This window comes from Panicum virgatum, chromosome 5K (assembly GCF_016808335.1).
Source record: "Panicum virgatum strain AP13 chromosome 5K, P.virgatum_v5, whole genome shotgun sequence".
In the NCBI taxonomy this organism is placed as follows: domain Eukaryota; kingdom Viridiplantae; phylum Streptophyta; class Magnoliopsida; order Poales; family Poaceae; genus Panicum; species Panicum virgatum.
The window spans coordinates 25406479-25430754 of record NC_053140.1 but is presented as its reverse complement, the minus strand read 5'-3'; the positions used below and the strand labels follow the sequence as shown (position 1 = coordinate 25430754).

Genomic DNA, 24276 nt, shown 5'->3' with positions numbered 1-24276 from the left:
ACAAGCAAAAATCTGGCAAAGTGGTTTCTTTTGGCCCACAATGTATGAAGACACCAGAGAATTTATTCGAAGGTGCCGAAGATGCCAGCTGCAAGGAGGTATCACTGCTCGCAATGCAATGCCCCTCACATACAACCTTCAAGTTGAGCTATTCGATGTCTGGGGTATTGACTTCATGGGGCCATTCCTAAAGTCCCATGATTGTGAGTACATCCTGGTTGCTGTAGACTATGTTTCCAAGTGGGTGGAAGCGTTACCTTTCCGAGCTGCAGACGCCAAGCATGTGAGGGAGATGTTTCATCAAATCATCTTCCCTCATTTCGGAACACCAAGGATGGTTATAAGTGACGGGGGGGTCCCATTTCATTGACAAGACCTTCCGCCGCTTCTTAAAAGAACTTGGTGCAAGACACAACATCGCTACACCCTACCACCCTCAGACCAGTGGACAGGCAGAAACTTCTAACAAATAAATCAAGAATATTCTGTAGAAGACGGTGAATGAGATGGGTAAAGGATGGAAGAATATGCTGCTTGATGCACTCAGGGCATACAGAACAGCATATAAGACCCCCATCGGCATGTCACTGTATCAACTGGTCTATGGGAAGACGTGTCATCTTCCAGTTGAGCTTGAGCACAGGGCCCACTGGGCCATTAAGAAATGGAACATGGACTACAAGCTCACTGGGAGAAATAGACAAATGCAGCTGGCAGAGTTAGAGGAATGGAGAGAAAAGGCATATCACAGTGCCAAGATTTACAAGGACCGTACCAAAAGATGGCACGACAAGAGGATCAAGCCTAAGGAGTTCAAGCTAGGAGACAAGGTACTAATATTTAATTCCAGGGTAAAACTCTTCGGAGAAGGAAAACTTCATAGCAAATGGAAAGGCACGTACACCATCATCAACACATCTTCCCACGGGGCAATCACACTCCAGGACGACGACGGTGAGTACTTCAAGGTAAATGGCCATCGGCTTAAACTTTTTCATGAACCTTTCCGACCCAGTGAAGTTTTCGATGAAATTAAGTTAGTAGATTTCGATTCTACGCATCTTCTCCATAGAAATGAAGCCCATGCACCCCCTGATCACCTAGCCCACGACCTTAGAAGCCCACACAAAGAAACTGAGGCCCAATTGAGCCCAGAGGGGGGCGGCCGAACCTAGGGGTCAGCCGGCCCCACCTTGTGGCTGTTGGTGCTGGATCTTTGAATTTAAACTCTCCAACGTCCCTTTTCATGTTTCCTTGTGTGGAGGCACCGAGCTTCGGAAGGTTTGGCACCATTTTGATCCTCTCTTCCCTTTAAATTCATCTCCTCTCCTCTCCTTCTTCTCATTCACCCAAAGTCCAAGCACTCCACCCTTCCTCAGCCTCTTCTCACCTGCAAAGCATCATCTCCATGGCCGGAAAGTCCATCATCCCATTCGTTGGGTCCGAGTCCACATACGGACTCAACGGCAAGCCGTCTCCAGCCAATCAAGCTCTAGCAAGTCTAGCAAGTAGCAAGTCCAGCCAATCAAGCTCTAGCAAACCAATCATGCCAGCGTTTGGGAGGAAGATGGCGCCAAGGGGCGGCGAGGAGGGGGCGGCCGACCCCATGGTTCGGCCGAACTAGGGAGGAGGCTCCTCGGCCTCCCCTTCGGCACGGCGCATCGTCAAGAAGGCTACTGCCCAGAGGGGTAGGGGAGGGTGCCCAGGGACTACACCGAGGCCGATGACAGGAGAACTTCGCCCAAAGGATGTCACCGTTCGCCTCTTCGCCGATCCGATGCCTCCGATGCCCATGGAGGAGGGAATGCAGCACGCTTACACTGTGAGGTACAAAAGCGGCGACGTAGTTAGCCACCATTACACCACTTCTCTCACCCCCATTAGCGACAACTCTCCAAAATGCTTTAGGGTCATAGAAGTACGGACTCCCGAAGGAGGGTACGGTAAGGGCCTCTTTCCCGCACTCTCCCCCAAAGAAAAGGGAGAGGCCAAATCCGTTGCATCCACCCCTAAAAGGGTGAAGAGGCACCTAACTCCTCCCATCACATGTCCCGGGAGGCAGTACGAGAGTGAGGACGAGAAGGTCCTAAAGGGGCCTAAGGTTGTCTAGCTTCTGAAGACTATAGTAGCGTTGAAGAAAGACGACCAGCTGGCGGAGTTGTCCTTAGAGTTGAAATCGGTCAAAGACGACCTTGATACTCTCCGTCGTGGCCTTAGCTCCGGGATCTCACGCCTGGAGAAGGGTAAGGACATCGCTTAGGTGTGCACCTCCACCAAGCGACAGGGCGCATTTACTTTTCATATTTAGCTCTTGAATTTTATCTTTGCATCATGTAATAAGCGCCCTTTTCTATTTCAATATAATAAAGATTAAACTCCCCGGATTCCAATCCGGCAGAGTTCCTTTTATCTGTGCCATATTTTGTCATGAGATTTTGTACAGGCACAGAAACAAGTGTGGGGGGATGCACCCCACAAAATTGCGACACAAAACCGACACGACTAGCACGCGAAAGAGGAGGGCGAGAGGTCCCACCTCAGGGGCGGTCGAACCCATGGGTCGGCCGGCCCCTGGTGGGGCCCACTCGACCCCATCCAGCTCCAGATCGTTGGTTTGCGTCTCCAAATCCTTAAACCTCCCTGCATTCATTTAAATTCAATGAATTTCTTTGCGGAAAATTTAAAAACTCCTTATGCTTCCAAAGAATAAAACCTTGCATGCATTTTATTCTTAGCTTTCTTTTTAACCTTGTGAATAAATTCTTATAGGGACCCCATGCTTTCTAAGTAATTGATCAATGAGATATGACTTGGTTTGATGGCCCCATTCTCTTCCTTGCTAAAAGCACTAGTTTTCCTTTTCAAAAATAAAAATAAATATAGCCTGACTCCTCAAATTATCATGATTTCCTACCAAAGCCTAAGTCAAGTTTTCTTGCCCAACATTCAAATGTTGTTTACCCTTGCTTTGAGCTTTGTCAAATTCTTCGACCCCTGTTAGAAACTTGTCATGCTCTCTTGGTCAAGATCACGTACACATACTATACTTCCACACTGGGAGATAGTTGTCACATCCATCATTCCACAAAATAAGAACTCCATGACCACTTCTCTCCAAAAACAATGGGGCTATGCAAAAAGAAAATAAAAGATGTCTACCCAAAGAAGGTAGACCACATGCTCAATGAGTGTGTTAAAAGAGAGAGAGAGAGAGAGAGAGAGAGAGAGAGAGAGAGAGAGAGAGAGAAAGAAAAGATGCATACCCAAAGAAGGTATGCCACATGCTTGCAAAGGCATGTCAAAAAAAAAGGGTGTTGATAGCCCGTGTTGGAAATAACAAAAGAGAGAAAGTCATGCAAAAGAGTTCATCCTCAAATCACTAGAAATAGTCTAAACACTTGCACATCTTGATCAGACTGTATGACTCGTTTCTGCTCGGATCTTGTTTTTGACTCAGCAATACAAGCAAGGCAAACATGCCTCTCCACTCCTACCCTGAGCTCCACATAAGCCTGAATAGATGGTAGGAGAAGGAAGGCAGCATCTTTGCCTTGGTGAGGATACAAAACAAAAGAGTGATTTAGAGAGTAATTTGAGGAGCAAGACTATCTTTTTGTTTGCAAAATAAAAGGTGCTAAGTAGGAAGAGCCAGGAGCCAGAATTTTGAGTCATTCCTTTGTTCAATCACCCAAGACTGCTTGGTAGCCAGACAAAAATTCACAAGGGTGAGAAGAAGCTTGGAATAACTTGAATACCGGTTGAATTCAAGGAGTAGCATCCACCTTGGTCCTTCAAACTTTACTCGAGGATGAGCAAAGGACTAAGTGTGGGGGTGTTGTTGACGGTCCTTAAGTGTCATTTTCGACCGTCAACTCTTGCAGCTTTTTGCTGGAAATAATCACGAAACGTAGATATAGTGCTTACAACTAATCATTTCCACGAGTTTTGGTGAATTGTCATCTACAGGCACCCACATCTGTAAAAGAGGGAAAACACAAGTGAACACGAGGAAAAATGCACAAAAGATCAACACTGAGACGTGTCACTTACAAAGAAGGCCCACAAGTCAGAGCAAACGGGGGAACCAAGGCAAATGCACCACGGGATCTTGACAAGGGCCCACAGATCAGACTCCCCGAGGAAGATAAGGACGAGCAGCTGCCAGGTGGGGTCGGCCGAACCCAAGGTTCGGTCGAACCTGGCCAGCATCCCGTCTAGATACACTTCGATGTGGCGTGCCCCCTACTCCTCCTGATCACCTTCCATATATGCATTTGGCAGGAACTGACCCTGGAGGCTATAAAAGGGGCCTCCCTCCACCTCTCACAAGACACACCATTTCATATGTGAAGGAGAAGAGTAGAGAGACTCTACCTCTTTGTATCATTAGCCTAGGGAGTGTGTGAGGAAGGAAGCGCGGAGAAGAGCCGGACTTGTCGGCGTCTCTTCGGCTTTGTACCTCTACGGATACGGTACGGTTGGAGTACATATCCGGGTTGTTCTATTCGATGAGTTCTAGTAAAGTTATTCTTTTGTTCTCTTTCGTTCGCGGTTTCATCGTCCGTTCTCGTAGCGGATACTCTAGAAGAGGGCCCCTAATAAAGACGGGATAACCCTGCGCGACTCTAGAGTAGTAGTCGAAGGCATAGGCGTGGTGTATGGGCCTTAGATTACCTTTGTTTGTCTCATATTCAGCTGGTATTGTGGGGTAGACGGCAGGTGGTGATAGCCCTATCCGTCCACTACGGAGACAGTCTGCGTGGTTAGTGCGCTCCCCCCCCCTCCCGCCTGGGTACGACATAGAGCGATACTAGAGGTCCCTGGCAGACCAGGTTCAGACCGGTGCCTGAAGTGAGAGAGTGAAAACATTAGTGTATCTTCTCTTGAACCCATCCTTAGGTCAGAACCACACAATCCTAAGGTCTCTCTACCTCTTATCTTCCTTCAGGGTAATCTAGTTAGAAGACAGTTACACACCCAATCCTCGTGGAAAATACGATACCCTGAATACTCCCGGGTGAAGTGCTACAATGGTATTTCCGTGCGCTTGTGGATTCCTCTGTGAGAGTTAAGAAATACCAACAGGAAGTAGAGGATCAGAGGAGAAGAGGAGAAGAGGGAAGGGAGGCACTGACGGGTGGGCCAGCCCCGTCAGTCAAAGGAAGAAGGAGAAAAGGAAGAGAAGTAAAGAAGTCGGGCCGCTTTTGGCCCAGTGAACCCGAGCTAGCCTTTAAAGCCCAAGCCGAGCCGACTGCCTCTTGAGCCAAGCCTGCTTAGCCGGCCAGCGAGCTGCAGGCCGAGCCGGTCACCTTTTTAGCCGAGCCTTGTTTGGCCGCTTGTTCACTTACGGCCCAATAATCCTCAAACCCTTTTTCTTTTCTGGTTTAACCCTACACGCGGGCCCTACCTGTAAGCCTCTTCTGAGAGACTGACCTGTGGGACCACTAACTCGCGGACCCACTGACCCGGTTGACCAGTCAAAGGTCAATGTTGACTTGGTCAACGCCGACGTCAGCAGGGCCCAATGCTGACATCAGCAGAACTGACCTGTGTGGTGACATCATGCTGACGTCATCATGCCACGTGGCATGCTCTGGTGTTGCCACGTGTCACCTCTATGTTTTTCCATTTACGATAATCATTTATTAATTCCAGAAAATGCTTTAATCTTAGAAAATTCACAGTAATTCAACCGGAGTTCCAAAAAATTTGAAACCAGTTTTATAATTCTTCTAAAATCATGATCTACGCGTTAGAATAGATTTTGTTGTGAGTTGGATCCCTTTTGAGCCTATTTTGTGCATTCTTGCACTTTGGCCCCTAACTTTATACATAATTACAACTAGGTCCTGACGTGGAGGAATTGACCGACGTCCCGGACGACCAGAAGATCCAGAAGGACTACCCCCACACCCGAAGGACTCAGAAGGACGTACCGGATGACCAAAAGACGTCAGAGGACCAAGGAAGACCACAAAGACCTATCAGGTTCATGCCCATTCGCGATTGTATATCTATTAGGCATTGCTTGCTAGATACGCTACGCTCCCAAATTGAGTGTGATGAGATGAGCTTGCATGGCCATTTATTTACCGTATTCCTTACTTTCCATACTTATCTTTGATTTGTTAGATGCTTTGGCTACTATGAGTGAGATTTGGGGTATGGCAGTATAAGATGTGATAGTCCTTGCTTGCTGAAAGTTGCCTCCACATATATGGGAGTTGGTGATTAGGTTACAGCGGGGGCGAGCAGACCCTTTTCCCTGATCTTCGGATCAGGAGCCGGGGGATTGTGTGTTGGACACAACCCTGTGAGCACCTGTAACATCCCAAAAATTCACCAAGATAACTCACGTGCTAAAATTTTTCAAAATTATTGTCATCATTGAGCTCAAATAATTTTTTCGTCCGATCTCCCAATCTCCCGAAAAACCGGTCCCGACATCCGAATCCATCGCTATCCTGTCTCTCTGTTCGCCCTTGTCCCGCGCGTCACGCCCGACCAGCGCGCGTGCGCGTGCAGTCGCGGTCGTCGCCATGATCAGCGCCGGCGCGATCTCTCTCTCTTTCTCTTTTCCTTTTTCCCTCCCCTTTTTTTTCTTTTCTTTTTCCTTTTTCCTTTTTTCCCTCTGCCTCTCTCCTTTCTCACTCTCCCCTGCCGCGCACCCCCGAGCACCGCTTAGCTCGTCGCCGCCCTTGCCCCACATGCTGTCACGCGCGCCCCCGCTCCCGTCCACGCGCGCATGTGCGCGCCCCTGGACGCCGAGCCCCTCACAGCTTTGACGCAAGCCCTACCCGCACGTGTGCACGCGCACCGCGTGGCCGTGCCGCGCGCCGCCCGCCGCTGACGGCTGCCCTGCCCGCCTGCCCACGCGCCGCGTGCGCGCAGCACGCGTTCCACGCGCCCCGAGACTCGCCGCACCGCCCGTCGCTTCGCCTGGCCGCACAGCGCCGCCGTCTCGCCGCCCGAGCCGCACAGGCCTCGCGCAGTGACGCCGCCGGCCGCACAGCATCCCGCCTCGCCGCTCGAGCCACGCAACGTGACGCCGAGCTGAGCCACCGGTCCCTCCACGTGCGCGTCCTCCCCTGCACGTTCTACCTACCCGAGCCATCGCGTCACCGCCGCGAATCGCGCGCCGCACCGCTCGCCGGCCTCCCCACCGGCCACCACCGCTCTGCCGCCACTCTCGAACTATAAATAGGCCCTTACGCCGCTTCCTCACCACCACGACGCTGACCGCCACCTCTAGCCTCCTCCCCGAGCTCCTAATGCCGCCACCGCCCACCATCGCTGCCGAGCCCCGCCGGCAACCGCGGAGCTGCCTCCTCGCTTCACCTCTGCCCAAGGTAAGGGCCGCATTAGGACCCCCTTGCCTCCCTTTCCCTTTTCCCCCAGCTCTGGGCCACCGCCAAGCTCTGCAGTGGCGCCGCCATGGTCGCCATCGACCGCCGCCGCCCACCGCCGTGGCCAAGGCCCCACGAGCCACCTCCGCTCGAGCCGCGGCCGGGAATCCACTCCCCGTGCCGCCCTCTTCCTTTTCCCCCTCCTCCCGAAGCGCTGTCGAGCGCCAGGCCACCGGCCTTTCGCCACCGCCGGAGCGCCGCCCCCTCCCCTGTTCCACGGGTAAGGGGAGGAAGAAGACAGGCGCTTTTGCACAAAACCCCCTGCCTTTTTCTCTATTCTGTTAAGAAACCTCCCACCTCTCTAATACTTTTGCAAAATAAACCCTCTCCTTTATTATATTCCAAAATAAATCCTTCCCCCATATAAACATATTTCTAAATAAACCCCTGACCTCTTTCATAATAACCCGAGTATTTTCTAAAATACCAATCAAGCCCCTATCTCCTCAAAAATAATAACAAACAGGTCCCTGGCTCCTTATTTAACCCCTAAACCTCTCTGTAACCTATCATTTCATGCGCCAAACAATCTCCGATCGATCTGAAACTTTACCACACCATTTCTAACATAGTTTTAGCCATGCCATTAGGAAACCACATAAAAATATTACTCCTATCTTAATTGTTTCCGATTCGAGCTCAACGATAAAAACTTTATTTCTTTTTCTTAATTGGGTGTTTGTTTGTTTACGTCGTAGATCACGGTGTGAACGATGGAGAACCCATCGACAAGCAGTACAGCGAGCAAGTGAACGAGGACCAGTTCCACGATCCCGAACCCGAAGGACAGCATCCCAATCAAGACTTCCCGGAAGGCTTTGAAGACGGCAAGTTCAATCCCGCCCTTTGATGCATATTTTGTCCTAGTTTTTATAAACACGACCTATTGGCATGTTTTACAAAACTGCATATGTTTTGCCTGCTGAAAACATGGTTGGATAGCCACCCCTTAATTTGTTATAACCATTCCTTGACCACCTAGATTAATGTCTGAATGTGATGTGTTTGGACGTTAATCGCTGCTAGAACGCTTAGGACCTTAAACACGATACGACTTGTTTTATAAAAAGAAAATGTGTGGGTGTGTGTGGGAAGGGAAAATGTGAAATTTTCAAAAGATGAGTATAGACGGGATGGATGGCACTTCTGTGTGAATTGCCACATGGTGTGCTCATACCCAAGTGGTATAGCAAGGAAGGGAGATATCCATCTTGTCACAACAAAGGACCGAGTTGGTGTGTCATCTCACCTAACTCCACTATCGTGCAAACCACTCGACAGTTGAATGGGCAATGGCTTAGCATAAACCCCACTAGTTAGTCTGATAGCCATCAGGAGAGCTGAGAACAATGGGTGACCAAGGAGAAGGGATATGCTCAGTGTGACTTATGCCCCGGTTATACCTCAGTGATAGGATGATGACCCCTTGGTAGATCCCGTGGTGGCTAGTCAGGTCTAGCTAAGGTGGTAATGGATTTGTTGGGATCTGCACCGACACTAAGGTGATTCTGTGTGGGTCAACACTACGTGTTACCCAGTACAAGGAAAAACTTGCTTTGAAAATCCTTTCTTCCAAATGAACCCCTACATAAAAATTTGCTTTCCGCAAAATAAACCCTAGCCTTCTCCTTGATTTACCCTGTGCATTATATTCTGTTTATTCCCCCTCCGCGGGTGTGGTTGGACTTGCTGAGTACGTTTGTACTCACCCCATTCTTAATTTTTACAGAGGAAGATCCAGACTTTGTTCCCGAAGACGTAGTAGAGGTTTCGTCCTGCACCCAACTTTGCCTATGGATAGGGTCACCCGCAGGAAGTTTCGTATGGCGCAAGACTCTGATGACCCCCTCTTCGTAGTTAATATCGTTGTGTGGGTGTTAGTTATTATTCTCGTGATAGTGGCGCTTCACTGCCCACTTCCGCGTAGAGTTGTACGGTGATGTACCATCTGATGTAATAAAAGTGTTATCAGCCTCCTGGGACTGATATTATATCACATTTAAGTCTTCTCTTATGAGGGGATGCTTCAGGTGGTATCAGAGCCATAGGTTGGCCGTAGGACGCGACCCTAGGAGCGAGACTCTTTCAGGCCTTTTCACATTAGGACTTTTCCTTACTTAATCCTTTTTCCACACAAACGCTCACCGCTGATTCTTGCCCTGTTCCAGATGGCTGACAATGGATGGAGTGGCGGAATCTGCCACGCAGAGCCCGGCCTTCCTAAGCTATTGATACTCAGCCTGGAACGCGTCGAAGTTGTGGACCAACCAGAGTATGTCTACCGGGAGTACGACTCTAGGGGCACTCTTCGATGCGACCTGATGATCTTCATGGGGAAAAACACCCGCTATCCTGACGTGGACCCCTGGTTCATCTCCACCACTAGATTTCGCTTCCCGGACCCCTACCGAAAGGCCGTCCGAAAAGCCCTCCGACGTCTGTGTGTGGTCTACAAGCATCATCTTCAGTGGACTCCTATGGGATTTCTCCCGCCTACTAGAGAAAGAGGACGCTCATGGATTTCCCGGATGAGAGGACTTGGGAGAGAAGAAGAAGACCTAGAAGATACGATCTCTCACCTATCCATCTACCTCACCGGCCTGGATAAACTTTACCACGAATAGGCGGCACAACTGAAGCACCAAACCCACAGGGCAGAAAAAGGCAACCCAAGAACTGGAGGAACAACAGACAAGAGCCGCACGTGCCGAGTATTCCCTAGCCGCTCTCCAAGCCCAATGGCAAGAATACGAGGCTCGCAGAGGAATAGGTGGGTGGATAGAAGAAGAACCCGAAGAAACCCATTGGGATAGAGGTACTCAGACCGAAGATGATCAGTGTCTTCCACCAAAGAAGCGCCCTATCCGGATCGACGAAGAGTCCCCATGATAGGAGTAGCACTCCAAGCTAGAACCCTATCCTAATAATCGTGTACCCATGGAATCTGTACCCCAACTATGTTGTAATAATAAATACCATCTACCCCCTTTTGTACCCAAATATTCGTGCGAGACTTGTTCACTCTACCTTTGCTTTCAGATGGCTGAGGAAGGATGGACCCAGGGCAATTGCCAAGCTGCGCCTGGCTTCCCCAGCCACTTGATCAATGCCCTGGAGAGCCTTGGTGTTACGAAACGCCCAAGGTACTACAGCAGAGACTACGAGCACCATGGTACCCTCCGCTGCAGGGTGATCCTGGTCATCGCCAGAAGTGACCGCTACCCCGACATCCAGCCATGGCGAGTGATCGCCATAGGGTTTAGGCACCAAGACACATATCCCTTGGCCGTCAGGAAGGCACTCTATTATCTGTGCCGTATTTTCGAAGGACACCTCGCTCCCACACCAATGAGGTTCTTCCCGCCGGCCATCAGAATCCCAGTTTGGGAAGCTCGTATGAGAAGCCTGGAACGGCGCCGCCATGAAGAAGATCCCCTGTACCAAGTGACTACCTATTTAGCCTCCTTGGACCAGCTCTTTGACGAGCAAGCCAACATCCTGAGGGAGCAGACCCATCGAGCCGAGCAAGCAGAGCTCGCGGTAAGACTGCAACAGATCCGGGCAGCCCAAGCCGAGGCAAGAGCCGCAGCCGTGGTCAGCAGTAAAGCAGTTGCCCAGGAGAGCCTCAGGCAAGCACGGGACTGGCGTATGCAAGAATGGACTAGAAGTGGGACGCCAGTCCCGGCAATTGGGGAAGACTATGTTCTACTCGGGACAACCGACATAGGATGGGGACCACTCTTGAGAACCCCACAAGCCCCACCCGAGAACCCCGAATGGTCTACTGCCGCCGTTGAAAGAGGAGCCGGTGCGCAACCCTTGGAAAATGGAAATCTAGAGGACGGCGAGCAGTGATTACTCGCACACCCCGCCCCGGAAGAAGGCTCGCCCCGCGAGTAGAATGCCCAACGCCACCCTAGTGTTGTACCCTCCCAGCCCCTTTGGTTTGAGTTGTAACCTTAAGTGTGAACCTGTACGCGAACGTGTAGTACGCGTTTTAGTCTTGCCCCGTGTTGTACCCTCTCTTGCAGTAATAAAGTTGTGTGTGCTTGTTGCTTGCTAGTTTGTGTGCTTGTTGTTAGTCTGTGGGCCTTCTGGCAGGAGGTAGATTCTGCCTTTTCAAAAATACGAATTAAACAACTTAAACATCACTTAATTCTAATCCCAATCTCACAAAGACTCTACCCAATCTACAGATGGCTTCCCGAAGTGGTACGAGGGCCTCCCGCAACCGGATCCCTGCAGCCGCTGATGCAGGAGTACAGCCTAATGGGCAGAACCCTCCTCAGGAAGAACAGGAAGTGAGCCAGAACAGAGGAGAAAATCAAGGAGAAGTGCCACTGCCACCACCACCACCACCCCTCGGGGACCTGGCACAGATAATACACAACCAGACCCTCATACTGGAAACACTAGCCAATGCCCTCGTCAACAAGCGGCCACGAGAGAAGACCATAAATGATAAGCTGGCAGCTTTTCTGAGGATCAAGCCGCCCACCTTTGCCGGATCCAGCAACCCCTTGGATGCAGACGACTGGCTGCGGGTAATCCAAAGGAAGCTCGAGCCGTTCGAATGTCAGGATCGAGACAAAGTCCTTCTGGCAGCCCACCAACTCACCGGGACTGCCTTAGCCTGGTGGGAAAATTTCTGTGCCGCTGCCGAAGATGCCTCCACTATCACTTGGAAGGAGTTTGTGAAGGAATTCCGCCGCTATCATATCCCCTCGGCCACCATGAAGCGTAAGGCGGATGAGTTCCGAGCACTGCAGCAAGGAAGCATGTTAGTAGAAGAGTACACCTACCAGTTCATGGAGCTGGCCCGATATGCACCAGAGGAAGTGAACGATGATGAAAAGAAGCAGGACATGTTCAAGAAGGGATTGAACCCAAAACTCTGGACCTTGCTTACCCCTCAGATCTACCCCGACTTCAATACTCTGATGAACAAGGCTATTCTCACAGAGAGGGCCAAAACTGAAGAAAGGAAATATAACAAGTGCAAGTTTCTGGAAAGCAAGGCCCGCCAGAAGACCGCTTCCAGAAACCAAGAAATTTTAGCTATATGGCACCAAGATATCAGGCCCCAATGCAGTATAGAACCCAGTCACAAGTGACAGAATCCCTAGCCCCTAACACACAATTCAGAAGCAAGAACACCATGAAGGCCCAGCAGAGCAATGCAAGCCAAGTCACCACCAACAACAGCAATGCTAGGGCATGTTTCAGCTGCCGTGAGATAGGGCATTTCATTGCTAATTGCCCATATGCCAAGAACAAGCCTGCTACATTAGCCTTCTCCAACTCTGTGAATGGACCAAGGCCAGTTCTGTCAGGTGCCAACCGAGTGCCCATCCGCAACAACAACAACATCAACAACAATAGTCAGCAGATAAGGCAGCCCCAGCAGTCATTTGGACGAGCCCATGTCAATCACATCAACGCGCAGGAGGCTCAAGGAGCTCAGGGCGTGGTGCTCGGTGAGTACTTAGTCAGCTCAGCTCTTGCAACAGTACTATTTGATTCTGGAGCATCACACTCGTTCATATCCTCAAGTTTTGTGGAAAAGCACAATATACCTACAGTACTACTAAAAACACCCCTATTAACCTGGATGCCTGGAGGTGACATCAAGTGTCAACTGGGTTGTCTATGGGTAAGGATCAATTTAAGTGTGGTAGAATTTCTAGCAGACCTAGTAGTACTTAAGTCTAAGGGAATAGACGTGATCCTTGGAATGGACTGGTTAAGCCGACACAATTGTCTCATAGGTTGTACTGACAAAGTGGTACACCTAACGAACCCAGAAGGAATACGAGTGACCTGCCATACCCAGGGAAGTGGATCTAACCCAATGGTGTTTAGCATGGAAGCCAAGTCCTTGGAAGAAGTCCCGGTAGTAAACGAATACACAGATGTTTTCCTTGAAGAGCTTCCTGGAATGCCACCAGATAGAGATGTAGAGTTTGTCATCGATCTTGTCCCTGGAACCTCTCCTATAGCCAAGAGACCCTATAGGATGGCAGCCTCTGAATTGGCAGAACTAAAAAAGCAACTAGAAGAACTACAACGAATTGGCTTCATCAAACCAAGCTCGTCGCCTTGGGGAGCCCCAGTCCTATTTGTCAAGAAGAAGGATGGGAGTATGAGGTTATGTGTAGATTACCGGGCACTGAATGAAGTTACCATCAAGAATAAGTATCCCATCCCCAGGATTGACGACCTTTTCGATCAACTAAAAGGAGCCAAGTACTTCTCCAAAATTGATCTGAGGTCAGGATATTTTTAGCTCAAAATTAGAGAAAGTGACATTCCAAAGACAGCTTTTGTCACCCGTTACGGGCAGTTTGTGTTTACGGTGATGTCTTTTGGACTCACCAATGCACCTGCATATTTCATGAATCTCATGAACAATGTGTTTATGGATGAGTTACATAAGTTTGCCGTAGTCTTTATCGACGACATACTTATTTACTCCAAGAGTTTGCCGTAGTCTTTATCGACGACATACTTATTTACTCCAAGAGTGTTCAGGAGCACGAGCAACATCTGAGGGTAGTTTTGGAAAAGTTGAGAGCAAACAAACCCTATGCAAAATTCAGCAAGTGTGAATTTTGGCTAGAGAAAGTGGCTTTTCTTGGACATATTCTGACTACAGAAGGAGTAGCAGTCGACCCTGAGAAAGTCGAAGCGGTTTCCAATTGGCAGCAACCAACTAATGTTAGTGAAATCAGAAGCTTTCTTAGATTAGCTGGGTATTATCGAAGATTTATCGAGGGATTCTCCAAGATAGCCCGGCCCATGACGGAACTACTTAAGAAGGAAAAGAAGTTTGTCTCGACAGAATCCTGTGAAAGGAGTTTTCAGAAATGAAGCGGAGGCTGACAACCGCTCCAGTACTAACCCTACCGGACATTCATCGGGATTTTGTCGTTTATTGTGATGCATCCCGACAAGGATTAGGGTGTGTACTGATGCAAGACGGGAAAGTTGTTGCGTATGCTTCCCACCAACTCAGGCCTCATGAACAGAACTACCCAACACATGATCTGGAGTTTGCAGCCATAGTGCATGCCCTCAAGATTTGGAGGCATTATCTAATTGGAAATAAGTGCGAAATCTATACCGACCATAAGAGTTTAAAGTATATTTTTACCCAGCCAGATTTGAATTCAAGGCAAAGGAGATGGTTAGAACTAGTTAAAGATTATAATGTGGAAATCCATTACCACCCTAGTAAAGCTAATGTGGTAGCCGATGCCTTAAGCCGGAAATCTTATGGACCCAAGGATGCCCATCTGCAGGAAGAAATGGCACGATTGAATGTGCACATTGTCCCTCGAGGTTCCATTCGCAAGATGAGCATTCAACCCACTCTAGAGAATAAAATCAGAAAAGCCCAAAGTTCGGATAAGGACTTGATGGAAATCCGAAAGCAGACTGGAGAAAATAAGGCACCGGATTTTAGAGTAGATAATGAAGGCACTTTATGGTATAAAAGTAGGATTTGCGTACCCCAGGAAGGGGACTTCCGGCACATAATCATGGATGAAGCCCATAACTCGGCCTACTCCATACACCCAGGATCAACCAAGATGTATATGGACTTAAAAATAAATACTGGTGGAAGTGAAAGAAAGCGGATATTGCACGGTTTGTCGCCCATTGTGATATTTGCCAAAGGATCAAGGCCGAACATCAGAAGCCAGCAGGATTGTTGCAACCCCTACCCATCCCGATTTGGAAATGGGATGAGATAGGAATGGATTTTGTAGTGGGTTTGCCCAGAACACAGAAAGGACATGACTCTATATAGGTAATAGTGGACCGACTCACTAAAGCGGCTCATTTCATACCCGTACGGACCAATTACGGTGGAGAGAAGCTAGCTAAGCTTTATGTGGAAAACATAGTGAAGTTGCATGGTGTGCCTAGCAGAATTGTTTCAGATAGAGGGACCCAATTCACCTCTAGGTTTTGGAAAAGTTTGCATAAAGCCATGGGCACCAAATTGGATTTCAGCTCCGCTTATCACCCACAAACGGATGGCCAGACAGAAAGGGTGAATCAGATTATGGAGGATATGTTGAGAGCATGTGTCCTTACCTATGGCAAGGATTGGGAGCGGAGTTTGCCCTATGCAGAAGTTTCATACAACAACGGTTATCAAGCAAGCCTGGGCATGTCACCATTCGAAGCTCTTTATGGCAGAAAATTCAGAACTCCCCTGATGTGGTCAGAAGTTGGAGAACGTGCCCTAGTCGGACCCGCACTCATAAAGGAGGCTGAAGAAAGAGTGGCCAAGATTAGAGAAAAGCTGAAGGCCGCCCAGTCTCGACAGAAGAGCTACGCAGACAAGAAGAGACAAGAAATAAGCTTCAACCCGGGAGAGTTCGTCTAACTTAAGGTTTCACCTATTCGAGGAACTCGAAGATTTCAAGTGCAAGGAAAGTTGGCCCCTCGGTACATTGGACCGTACCAAGTCCTGAAGAAAGTCGGACCCGTGGCATACCGACTGGAGCTACCAGAAGGAATGTCGGATATACACCCGGTGTTCCATGTGTCCCAGCTAAGGAGATGTTTGAGAGTACCGGAGAAAGATCATGTGCCAGATGAAGAGATAGATCTACAGACAGACCTACGGTACCAGGAAGTACCTATCAAGATTTTGGACACTGTCACTAGGAGGACGAGAAACTCCGAAGTATGGATTTGCACAGTTCAGTAGAGCAGACATGGAATAGAAGAAGCTACATGGGAACGTGAAGATGCCCTGAAGAAAGAATTTCCCCATCTGTTTAGGATCCAGCCGAATCTCGAGGGCGAGATTCATTTTAAGTGGCGTAGGTTTGTAACATCCCAAAAATTCACCAAGATAACTCACGCGCTAAAATGTTTCAAAATTATTGTCATCATTGAGCTCAAATCATTTTTCCGCCCGATCTCCCAATCTCCCGAAAAACCGGTCCCGACATCCAAATCCATCGCTGTCCCATCTCCCTGTTCGCCTTTGTCCAGCGCGTAACGCCCGACTAGCGCGCGTGCGTGTGCAGTCGCGGTCGTCGCCGCGATCGGCGCCGGCGCGATCTCTCTCTCTCTTTTTCTTTTCTTTTTCCCTCCCTTTTCTTTTTCCGTTTTCCTTTTTCCCTCTCCCTCTCTCCTTTCTCCCTCTCCTCTGCCGCGCACCCTCGAGCGCCGCTTAGCTCGCCGCCGCCCTTCCCCGCTCCCGTCCACGCGTGCGTGTGCGCACCCCTGCACGCCGAGCCCCTCACCGCCTTGACGCAAGCCCTGCCCGCGCGTGCGCACGCGCACCGCGTGGCCGTGCCGCTCGCTGCGCCGCCCGCCACTGACGGCTGCCCTGCCCACCTGCCCACGCGCCCCCGAGACTCGCCGCGCCGCCCGTTGCTTTGCCTAGCCGCACAGGTCGCGCGCAGCGACGCCGCCGGCCGCACAGCACCCCGCCTCGCCGCTCGAGCCGCGCAACGCGACGTCGAGCTGAGCAGCCGGTCCCTCCACGTGCGCGTCCTCCCCTGCATGTTCTCCCTGCCCGATCCATCGTGTCGCCGCCGCGAATCACGCGCCGCTCCGCTCCGCGACGCCGAGCACGTTTAAAGCCGCCCCGCACCGCTCGCCGGCCTCCCCACCGGCCACCACCGCTCCGCCGCCTCTCTCGGCCTATAAATAGGCCCTACGCCACTTCCTCACCACCACGACGCTGACTGCCACCTCTAGCCTCCTCCCCGAGCTCCCAACGCCGCCACCGCCCACCATCGCCGCCGAGCCCCGCCGGCCACCGCGGAGCCGCCTCCTCGCTTTACCTCTGCCCAAGGTAAGGGGCGCATTAGGACCCCCTTGCCTCCCTTTCCCTTTTCCCCCAGCTCCGGGCCGCCACCAAGCTCCGCAGTGGCGCCACCATAGTCGTCGTCGACCGCCGCCGCCCGCCGCCGTGGCCAAGCCCCCACGAGCCACCTCCGCTCGAGCCGCGGCTGGGAATCCACTCCCCGTGCCGCCCTCTTCCTTTAACCCCTCCTCCCGAAGCGCTGTCGAGCCCCAGGCCGCCGGCCTCAGGCCGCCGCCGGAGTGCTGCCCCCTCCCCTGTTCCACGGGAAAGGGGAGGAAGAAGATAGGCGCTTTTGCACAAAACCCCCTGCCTTTTTCTCTATTCTGTTAAGAAACCTCCCACCTCTCTAATACTTTTGCAAAATAAACCCTCTCCATTATTATATTCCAAAATAAATCCTTCTCCCATTTAAACATATTTCTAAATAAACCCCTGACTTTTTTCATAATAACCCAGGTATTTTCTAAAATACCAATCAAGCCCCTGTCTCCTCAGAAATAATTACAAACAGGTCCCTAACTCCTTATTTAACCCCTAAACCTCTCTGTAACCTATCATTTCATGCGCCAAACAATCTCCGATCGACCTGAAACGTTACCACGCCATTTCTAACATAGTTTTGGCCATGCCATTAGGAAACCACCCAAAAATATTACTCCTATCTCCATATCTTAATTCTTTCCGATTCGAACTCAACAATAAAACCTTTATTTCTTTTTCTTAATTGGGTGTTTGTTTGTTTACGTCGTAGATCACGGGGTGAACAAGGGAGAACCTATCGACGAGCGGTACGGCGAGCAAGTGAACGAGGACCAGTTCCACGATCCCGAACCCGAAGGACAGCACCCCGATCAGGACTTCCCGGAAGGCTTTAGAGGCGGCAAGTTCAATACCGCCCTTTGATGCATATTTTGTCCTAGTTTTTATAAACACAACCTATTGGCCTGTTTTACAAAACTGCATATGTTTTGCCTGCTGAAATCATGGTTGGATAGCCACCCCTTGATTTGTTATAACCATTCCTTAACCACCTAGATTAATGTCTGAATGTGAAGTGTTTGGACGTTAATCACTGATAGAACGCTTAGGACCTTAAACACGATGCGACTAGTTTTATAAAAAGAAAATGTGTGGGTGTGTGTGGGAAGGGAAAATGTGAAATTTTCGAAAGATGAGTATAGACAGGATGGATGGCACTTCTGTGTGAATTGCCAAATGGTGTGCTCATACCCGAGTGGTAGAGCAAGGAAGGGAGATATCCATCTTGTCACAACTAAGGACCGAGTTGGTGTGTCATCTCACCTAACTCCACTATCGTGCAAACCACTCGACCGTCGAATGGGCAATAGCTTAGCATAAACCCCACTAGTTAGTCTGATAGCCATCAGGAGAGCTGAGAGCAACGGGTGACCAAGGAGAAGGAATATGCTCTGTGTGACGTATGCCCCAGTTATACCTCAGTGATAAGACGATGACCCTTTGGTAGATCCCGTGGTGGCTAGTCAGGTCTAGCTAAGGTGGGTAATGGCTTTGTTGGGATCTGCACCGACACTAAGGTGATCGTGCTGTGGTGCCCCGCTTGTGGGTAAAGTTGCACACCTCTGCAGAGTTAAGAATCTATTCAAAATTTCAAATAGTTGTGCCCACGGTATTGGGCGAGTTACGGTGTGGTCACAGAACTAGTGTTTCTTTTGGGATTGGATGGGTTGGCGTGAGTTGTTTTGGAAAAGTGTCCGGCAGTTGTGTCGTGTGCTACGGCGGATGAGGAGTCCGGTAGCAGCTTAAAACTTGGATTCTGTGTGGGTCAACACTACGTGTTACCCAGTACAAGGAAAAACTTGCTTTGAAAATCTTTTCTTTCAAATGAACCCTTGCATAAAAATTTGCTTTCTGCAAAATAAACCCTAGCCTTCTCCTTTATTTACCATGTGCATTATATTCTGTTTATACCCCCTCCGTGGGTGTGGTTGGACTTGCTGAGTACATTTGTACTCACCCCATTCTTAATTTTTACAGAGCAAGATCCAGACTTCGTTCCCGAAGACGTAGTAGAGGTTCCGTCCTGCACCCAACTTTGCATGTGGATAGGGTCGCCCGCAGGAAGTTCCGTATGGCGCAAGACTCTGATGACCCCCTCTTTGTAGTTAATATCATTGTGTGGGTGTTATTTGTTATTCTCGCGATAGTGGCGCTTCACTGCCCACTTCTGCGTAGAGTTGTATGGTGATGTACCATCTGATGTAATAAAAGTGTTATCAGCCTCCTGGGACTGATATTGTATCACTTTTAATTCTTCTCTTATGAGGGGACGCTTCAGCACCTGTGATGGTGTTGACACCATTTTTTGACACGTGTCAAGGAAGGTAATTTTTGTGAAGGGAAGGTGGCCGATTTGGAAGAAACCAAAAGATGCACAGGGTTGGAATCGGCCGATGGAATCTATCCGATGGACTAGAAGAATATGTTTTGAAGATGCTGATCCGCTAACTCTGGTGCTCTGCCGATGGAGAGTTGCCGATGAAGTCAAGGAAGGAGAAGAGGATCCGGACTTTACGAGAATCTTGATGATTCGGTTGTAATATTTAAAATAGTTTATCTTTAGAAAGTCTTTTCTTTATAATCAAGTAATGTTTGCCGTGATCGGCTAGGACTTGGTAGCGCTAGGTGGAAGCATCGACGGGGTGTCCGACCCTAGAGGGGGAGGGGGTGAATAGGGTCGCTAATTCGCTTTCTAACCTAGGGCTCAAACTACTTGCATAAGATAAACCTAACACGTCCTACATATGCTAGTTATGACTAAGGTTTATCTATGCTACTCTGTACTTACCCCAAAAGACTTACAACCTATAGCCAATCCTAATCAAACTAACTAGGAAAGTAAAGGCACACAAGATAGAGTGAATGCGGAAACGTAATATGGTAAGTAAAGAGATAAGAGAGAGAATATGCAAACTCCCGTGAAGACACCAAGACACACGATTTAACGTGGTTCGGTTAGGACACCAAGTCCCTCCCTACATCCACGGCCACTTGTCCAACAAGAACAAGTGTGATGCATTTTCCCAGTAACTAGCCGTTACTGCTCCAACGGCTACTTGATTAATTGCACCGACGCTCTTGAATTCATCGTTGGTTTAACCGGTGTATGTAAGCTCAGAAAACCCCCAAAAACGGAGTCTCTGGACAACTGCACCGACGCTTGTCTTCGGGCATCGTCGGTTCAACCGACGCTAAACCCTAGCCTCAGCTTCTGGGTCCATTGCACCGACGCCATCATTTTTCCCATCATCGGTTCATCCGGTGCACTCTGCTGACTGAGTCTTCTCTGAACTCATTGCACCGGTGTATGTAATTTACCTCACGTCAGTTTAACCGGTGAGTGCAAATTACCTCTGTCTTGGTCCTTTCGACCTGATTTCTACGGGGTTTTGTATCTTTTCATCCCTTGGGCCTATAAGCCTGATAATGATCATTTTAACACATATATTAGTCCAAGTGTTGTGTGTGTCATCAATCGCCAAAATATTATATTGAAATATGGCATGAGAGGCCATTTTCGCTACACTAGGCTATAAATATGAGTTGTAAGGGACCGGAAAAACTTGATACACATCCAATACAACAAAAATTTACAATTCCTTTGCACTTTTTCGGCGACTTCACCTTTTCTTTTCTTTTTCAACGAGTTCTTTCAAGTTGATCAAGGATGCCTCACATTCGAGCGACTTAATTTGCTGGTGAGTTTTCATTTTACCGAGTATATTTGAGCTTTAGTTACCGGGCGCATCGCTATGGCTTCATTCAAATCTATTCAAAAGTTATCGAGTTCATCTAGTCTTTGACTTTCGGGCGCATCACTGTCGTCTCGTCTAGATTTATTCACCAATTATCGATATCAGCTAGATTTGTAGGTTTTCCTATGCTTTTTGGCCATTATCACATCTAAAAATATATTAGATCGGCTTTAGGTTTTGCAGTAACACCTTTGTTATCTCAAGAGCTGGTTTAGATCTGTTTTTAGTTTACATCATCTGAGTTACACATTCGTAGCTTAGATCTTGCTATACACGTATAATCGACTATTCAAAGCCGGTTTTGTCGTCTAGTGCATCGGCTGATCCTGCCGACGCGCTCGTTTATTACACGCTTGCATTTAATACTCTTTTGTTGTGTATTGTATCGGCAGAGCTTGCCGATACGCCTGTCTGAGAGATATTCGGAATCCCAGCCGATACGCTCTCGAATTTGACTTTATTTTCTCCCTTGTCAATTTCAGGTCAAATTGACTGGCACACTTGGTTGACTTTCCATGACTTGGAGAACACTTGCCCTCGAATTCTAGTGTGTTGATTTTTGCGTCAACAGATGGGTGACGAGCACCTGTGGCAGGTGCGAGACTGTTCCGGTGGGAACTTTAGTAGAGGAGTAGTTGAGGAGGAGATACTTGTGATGGGTATCGATTGCAAACCATGTTGACGAAATGCTACTTTGGACGAAGACGCTCGCCTCGGCTGAATGAAGGACTTGACTTTGTGGCCCTAGTGATGGAACTATGTCAAATGTGCACACCACTTATCATTTATGAGGGGGACCCAGCCCGAGCTAGCTATGCGCGGCATTATTACTGTAGGAGGATAGAGTTTTAGTGTCACGGGGAGAGGGCAGGGCCCTATCGCCCCCGATCGCAGGATCCATGGAGATTCCATTATAGATTGCTTCACAGCCCTGGGCGACCTTCTGCTGGAGGATGCGGCCCAGACCGGAAACAGGATGGTGTCGTAGCCGTTAGTTTCGTTGACTGGTGCGTCGGAGTTGGTCGGCTAATCCCCGGCTAGAGATGGGGCGAGTGGGTACAGGTGTACAACCCCTGCAGGGTGAAAATTATACGTATATCCGCATACTCGGTCATGTACAACTCTGGATCTGGCAGCACAAATGTAGCTAGAACCACATATACTTTTCTACCTCCCTCTAGTACCACTTTTCCTGCTCGGATAGCAGCTGAGGTGCGGGGAGAGGGAGTTCCCGCCCCGAAACAGGGTTGAGATACTTGGTATAGGAAGATAGGAGACCGGGAGTCCGGGATGCCGGAGCTGCCCGTGCTGAAAGGTGATTTGGATGACCTATATATATTGCTTGCATTAGGAAAACACAGCCTATCATTGGCATTATTTTTCTACCGTTTGCATCCACAAAAAGTTTGCATACGGATGGTGACGTGAACCTATCCCGTCCTTGGGGATAGCTTGTTAGATGCAGGATCCGAGTGAAGGAGTCGACAGGACGACAACAGAAGAAGATGTGAAGGATGGCCTGAGCTACACTCCGAGCTGCCTGTGGAGAGGATTCGTGAAGAAGAAGTTTGCCCAGAAGATTAGATATCGTTTCCGCTTTCTGTTTGTTTTCTTTTAGCCCAAGGGGCATGTACTCTGAGATTCGTATTACAATCCTTTGGATTATATAATAAATAAACCCATGTGATGTTGTAAACGTGAGTTATGTCTGTGATGTTCGATTGAAACGAGTTCTATATGTGATAGCTACTGATCCAGGGACTATCACGACAATACAGAGAGTCGGGTTCACCTTTCGGGAACCCGGTCTGTTTCATCTAGGAGTAATCGAGTCGCCGAAGTTGCTAGGGAGTTCTGGTATGGGTTCATCTCTAATTCTCTCTTATAATATTCGATCGTTTGTAATAGAATTAGACTATAGTTACCGATATCTGCTCGAAGTATGTTCTGAGTTATCGGATATATGCTTCTTGATCTGGTTGTATTATTGTTCAATGCTTGCATTGCATGATCGCCATGTTCTTGCGATTGTTAACATAACGGGCTTAGAACTCTATCAACTGCTCCAGTATTCGTATGTTTGCTCTAGTGTGATGTCTGTCCATCCGGAGGGTGGGGGCTCCGCGCGGGATGCTAAAGTATCGCTTACTAGTGTAGACATGGTGTCTAGATTAGCTAATAGTTGCTGGATGTCAACTATACCCACGGTTTGTAGAGGTAGCCGGCTGGTGGTGACAGCCTTTTCGAGTTTTAGTAATCCTCCACGTTCGGTATGGGGGGTCGGAGGTGCATAAAGCCGTCGGGGTGTACGGGCTTCTCTCGTTACTTCGATAGCAGTCTCCCTATTGTGTAGTTTAATCTTTGAAGATCTAACCATAAGATAGCATATATATAGCTAGCGTAGCACAGTTGACTCGAGCTCTAACTACTACCTTGCTCCCGGCCTACAACATATTCTTTTTCTTTTATTTATCATGAGAGTAGTGTGTGTGTCACACTACCTACTACCATATTATCTATCTTACCCTGTTTATGCATTTGAATATCCAATCTAGATAAAGTTCATTAACTAGCCTATACACCTTCATCACCGCCTTCCCTGCGGAAATATAAATGACACCCCGGTATACTCCCGGGTAAAATGCTACAGCGGTATTTCATGCGCTTGCAGATTTATTCGTGGTTCATGAAATACCTGCCACCCCAATTGGCGTCTGCGGGCGTCATCGCTGTTTCCTGGTGGTGACGCTGGTAGGTGCCAACAATGCTCCGAAAATTGTGCACCGTTATGTACCGAACATGGAGGATTATTAGGCTCTAATAGAGCTTTCACCTCGCGTTCACATTATAAAATTTTATCAAAATTAAATAAAATTTGTTGGAAATGACTCAGTATGATTAGCAGCTACTCTGTGCAAAGCAGTGTAGCTAGACCTACACGTGGGCCCCGCGTCAAGAACCGGACCCTGAAAATAAAACCTCGCGTTCACACTATAAAATTTTATCATAATTGACTGAATTTATTGGAGATGACTCAGTGTAACCGGCAGCTACTCCGTGCAAAGCAGTGTAGCTACGCATACACGTGAGCCCCACGTCAAGAGCGGAGCTACAGAACATAAGAAAATAGAAAAGAACTAACTAACGGGTACATGGGTAAAACGGGTATTATCCTTATATACCCTACCCATATTCATGTTGAGAGGGATAATCTATACCCCACCCAAATACAACTGGT

General features: G+C 48.8%; 1 protein-coding gene across 1 annotated transcript; it reads left to right on the top strand.

The window, feature by feature from the left end:
* The first annotated feature begins 506 nt into the window (after positions 1–506).
* On the top strand, positions 507–6154 carry LOC120709812. The gene is made up of 3 exons (XM_039995455.1): positions 507–954; positions 5847–5988; positions 6133–6154. Exons 1-3 carry the CDS (start codon positions 507–509, stop codon positions 6152–6154), a joined length of 612 nt encoding a protein of 203 aa, XP_039851389.1.
* Positions 6155–24276: the final 18122 nt, after the last annotated feature.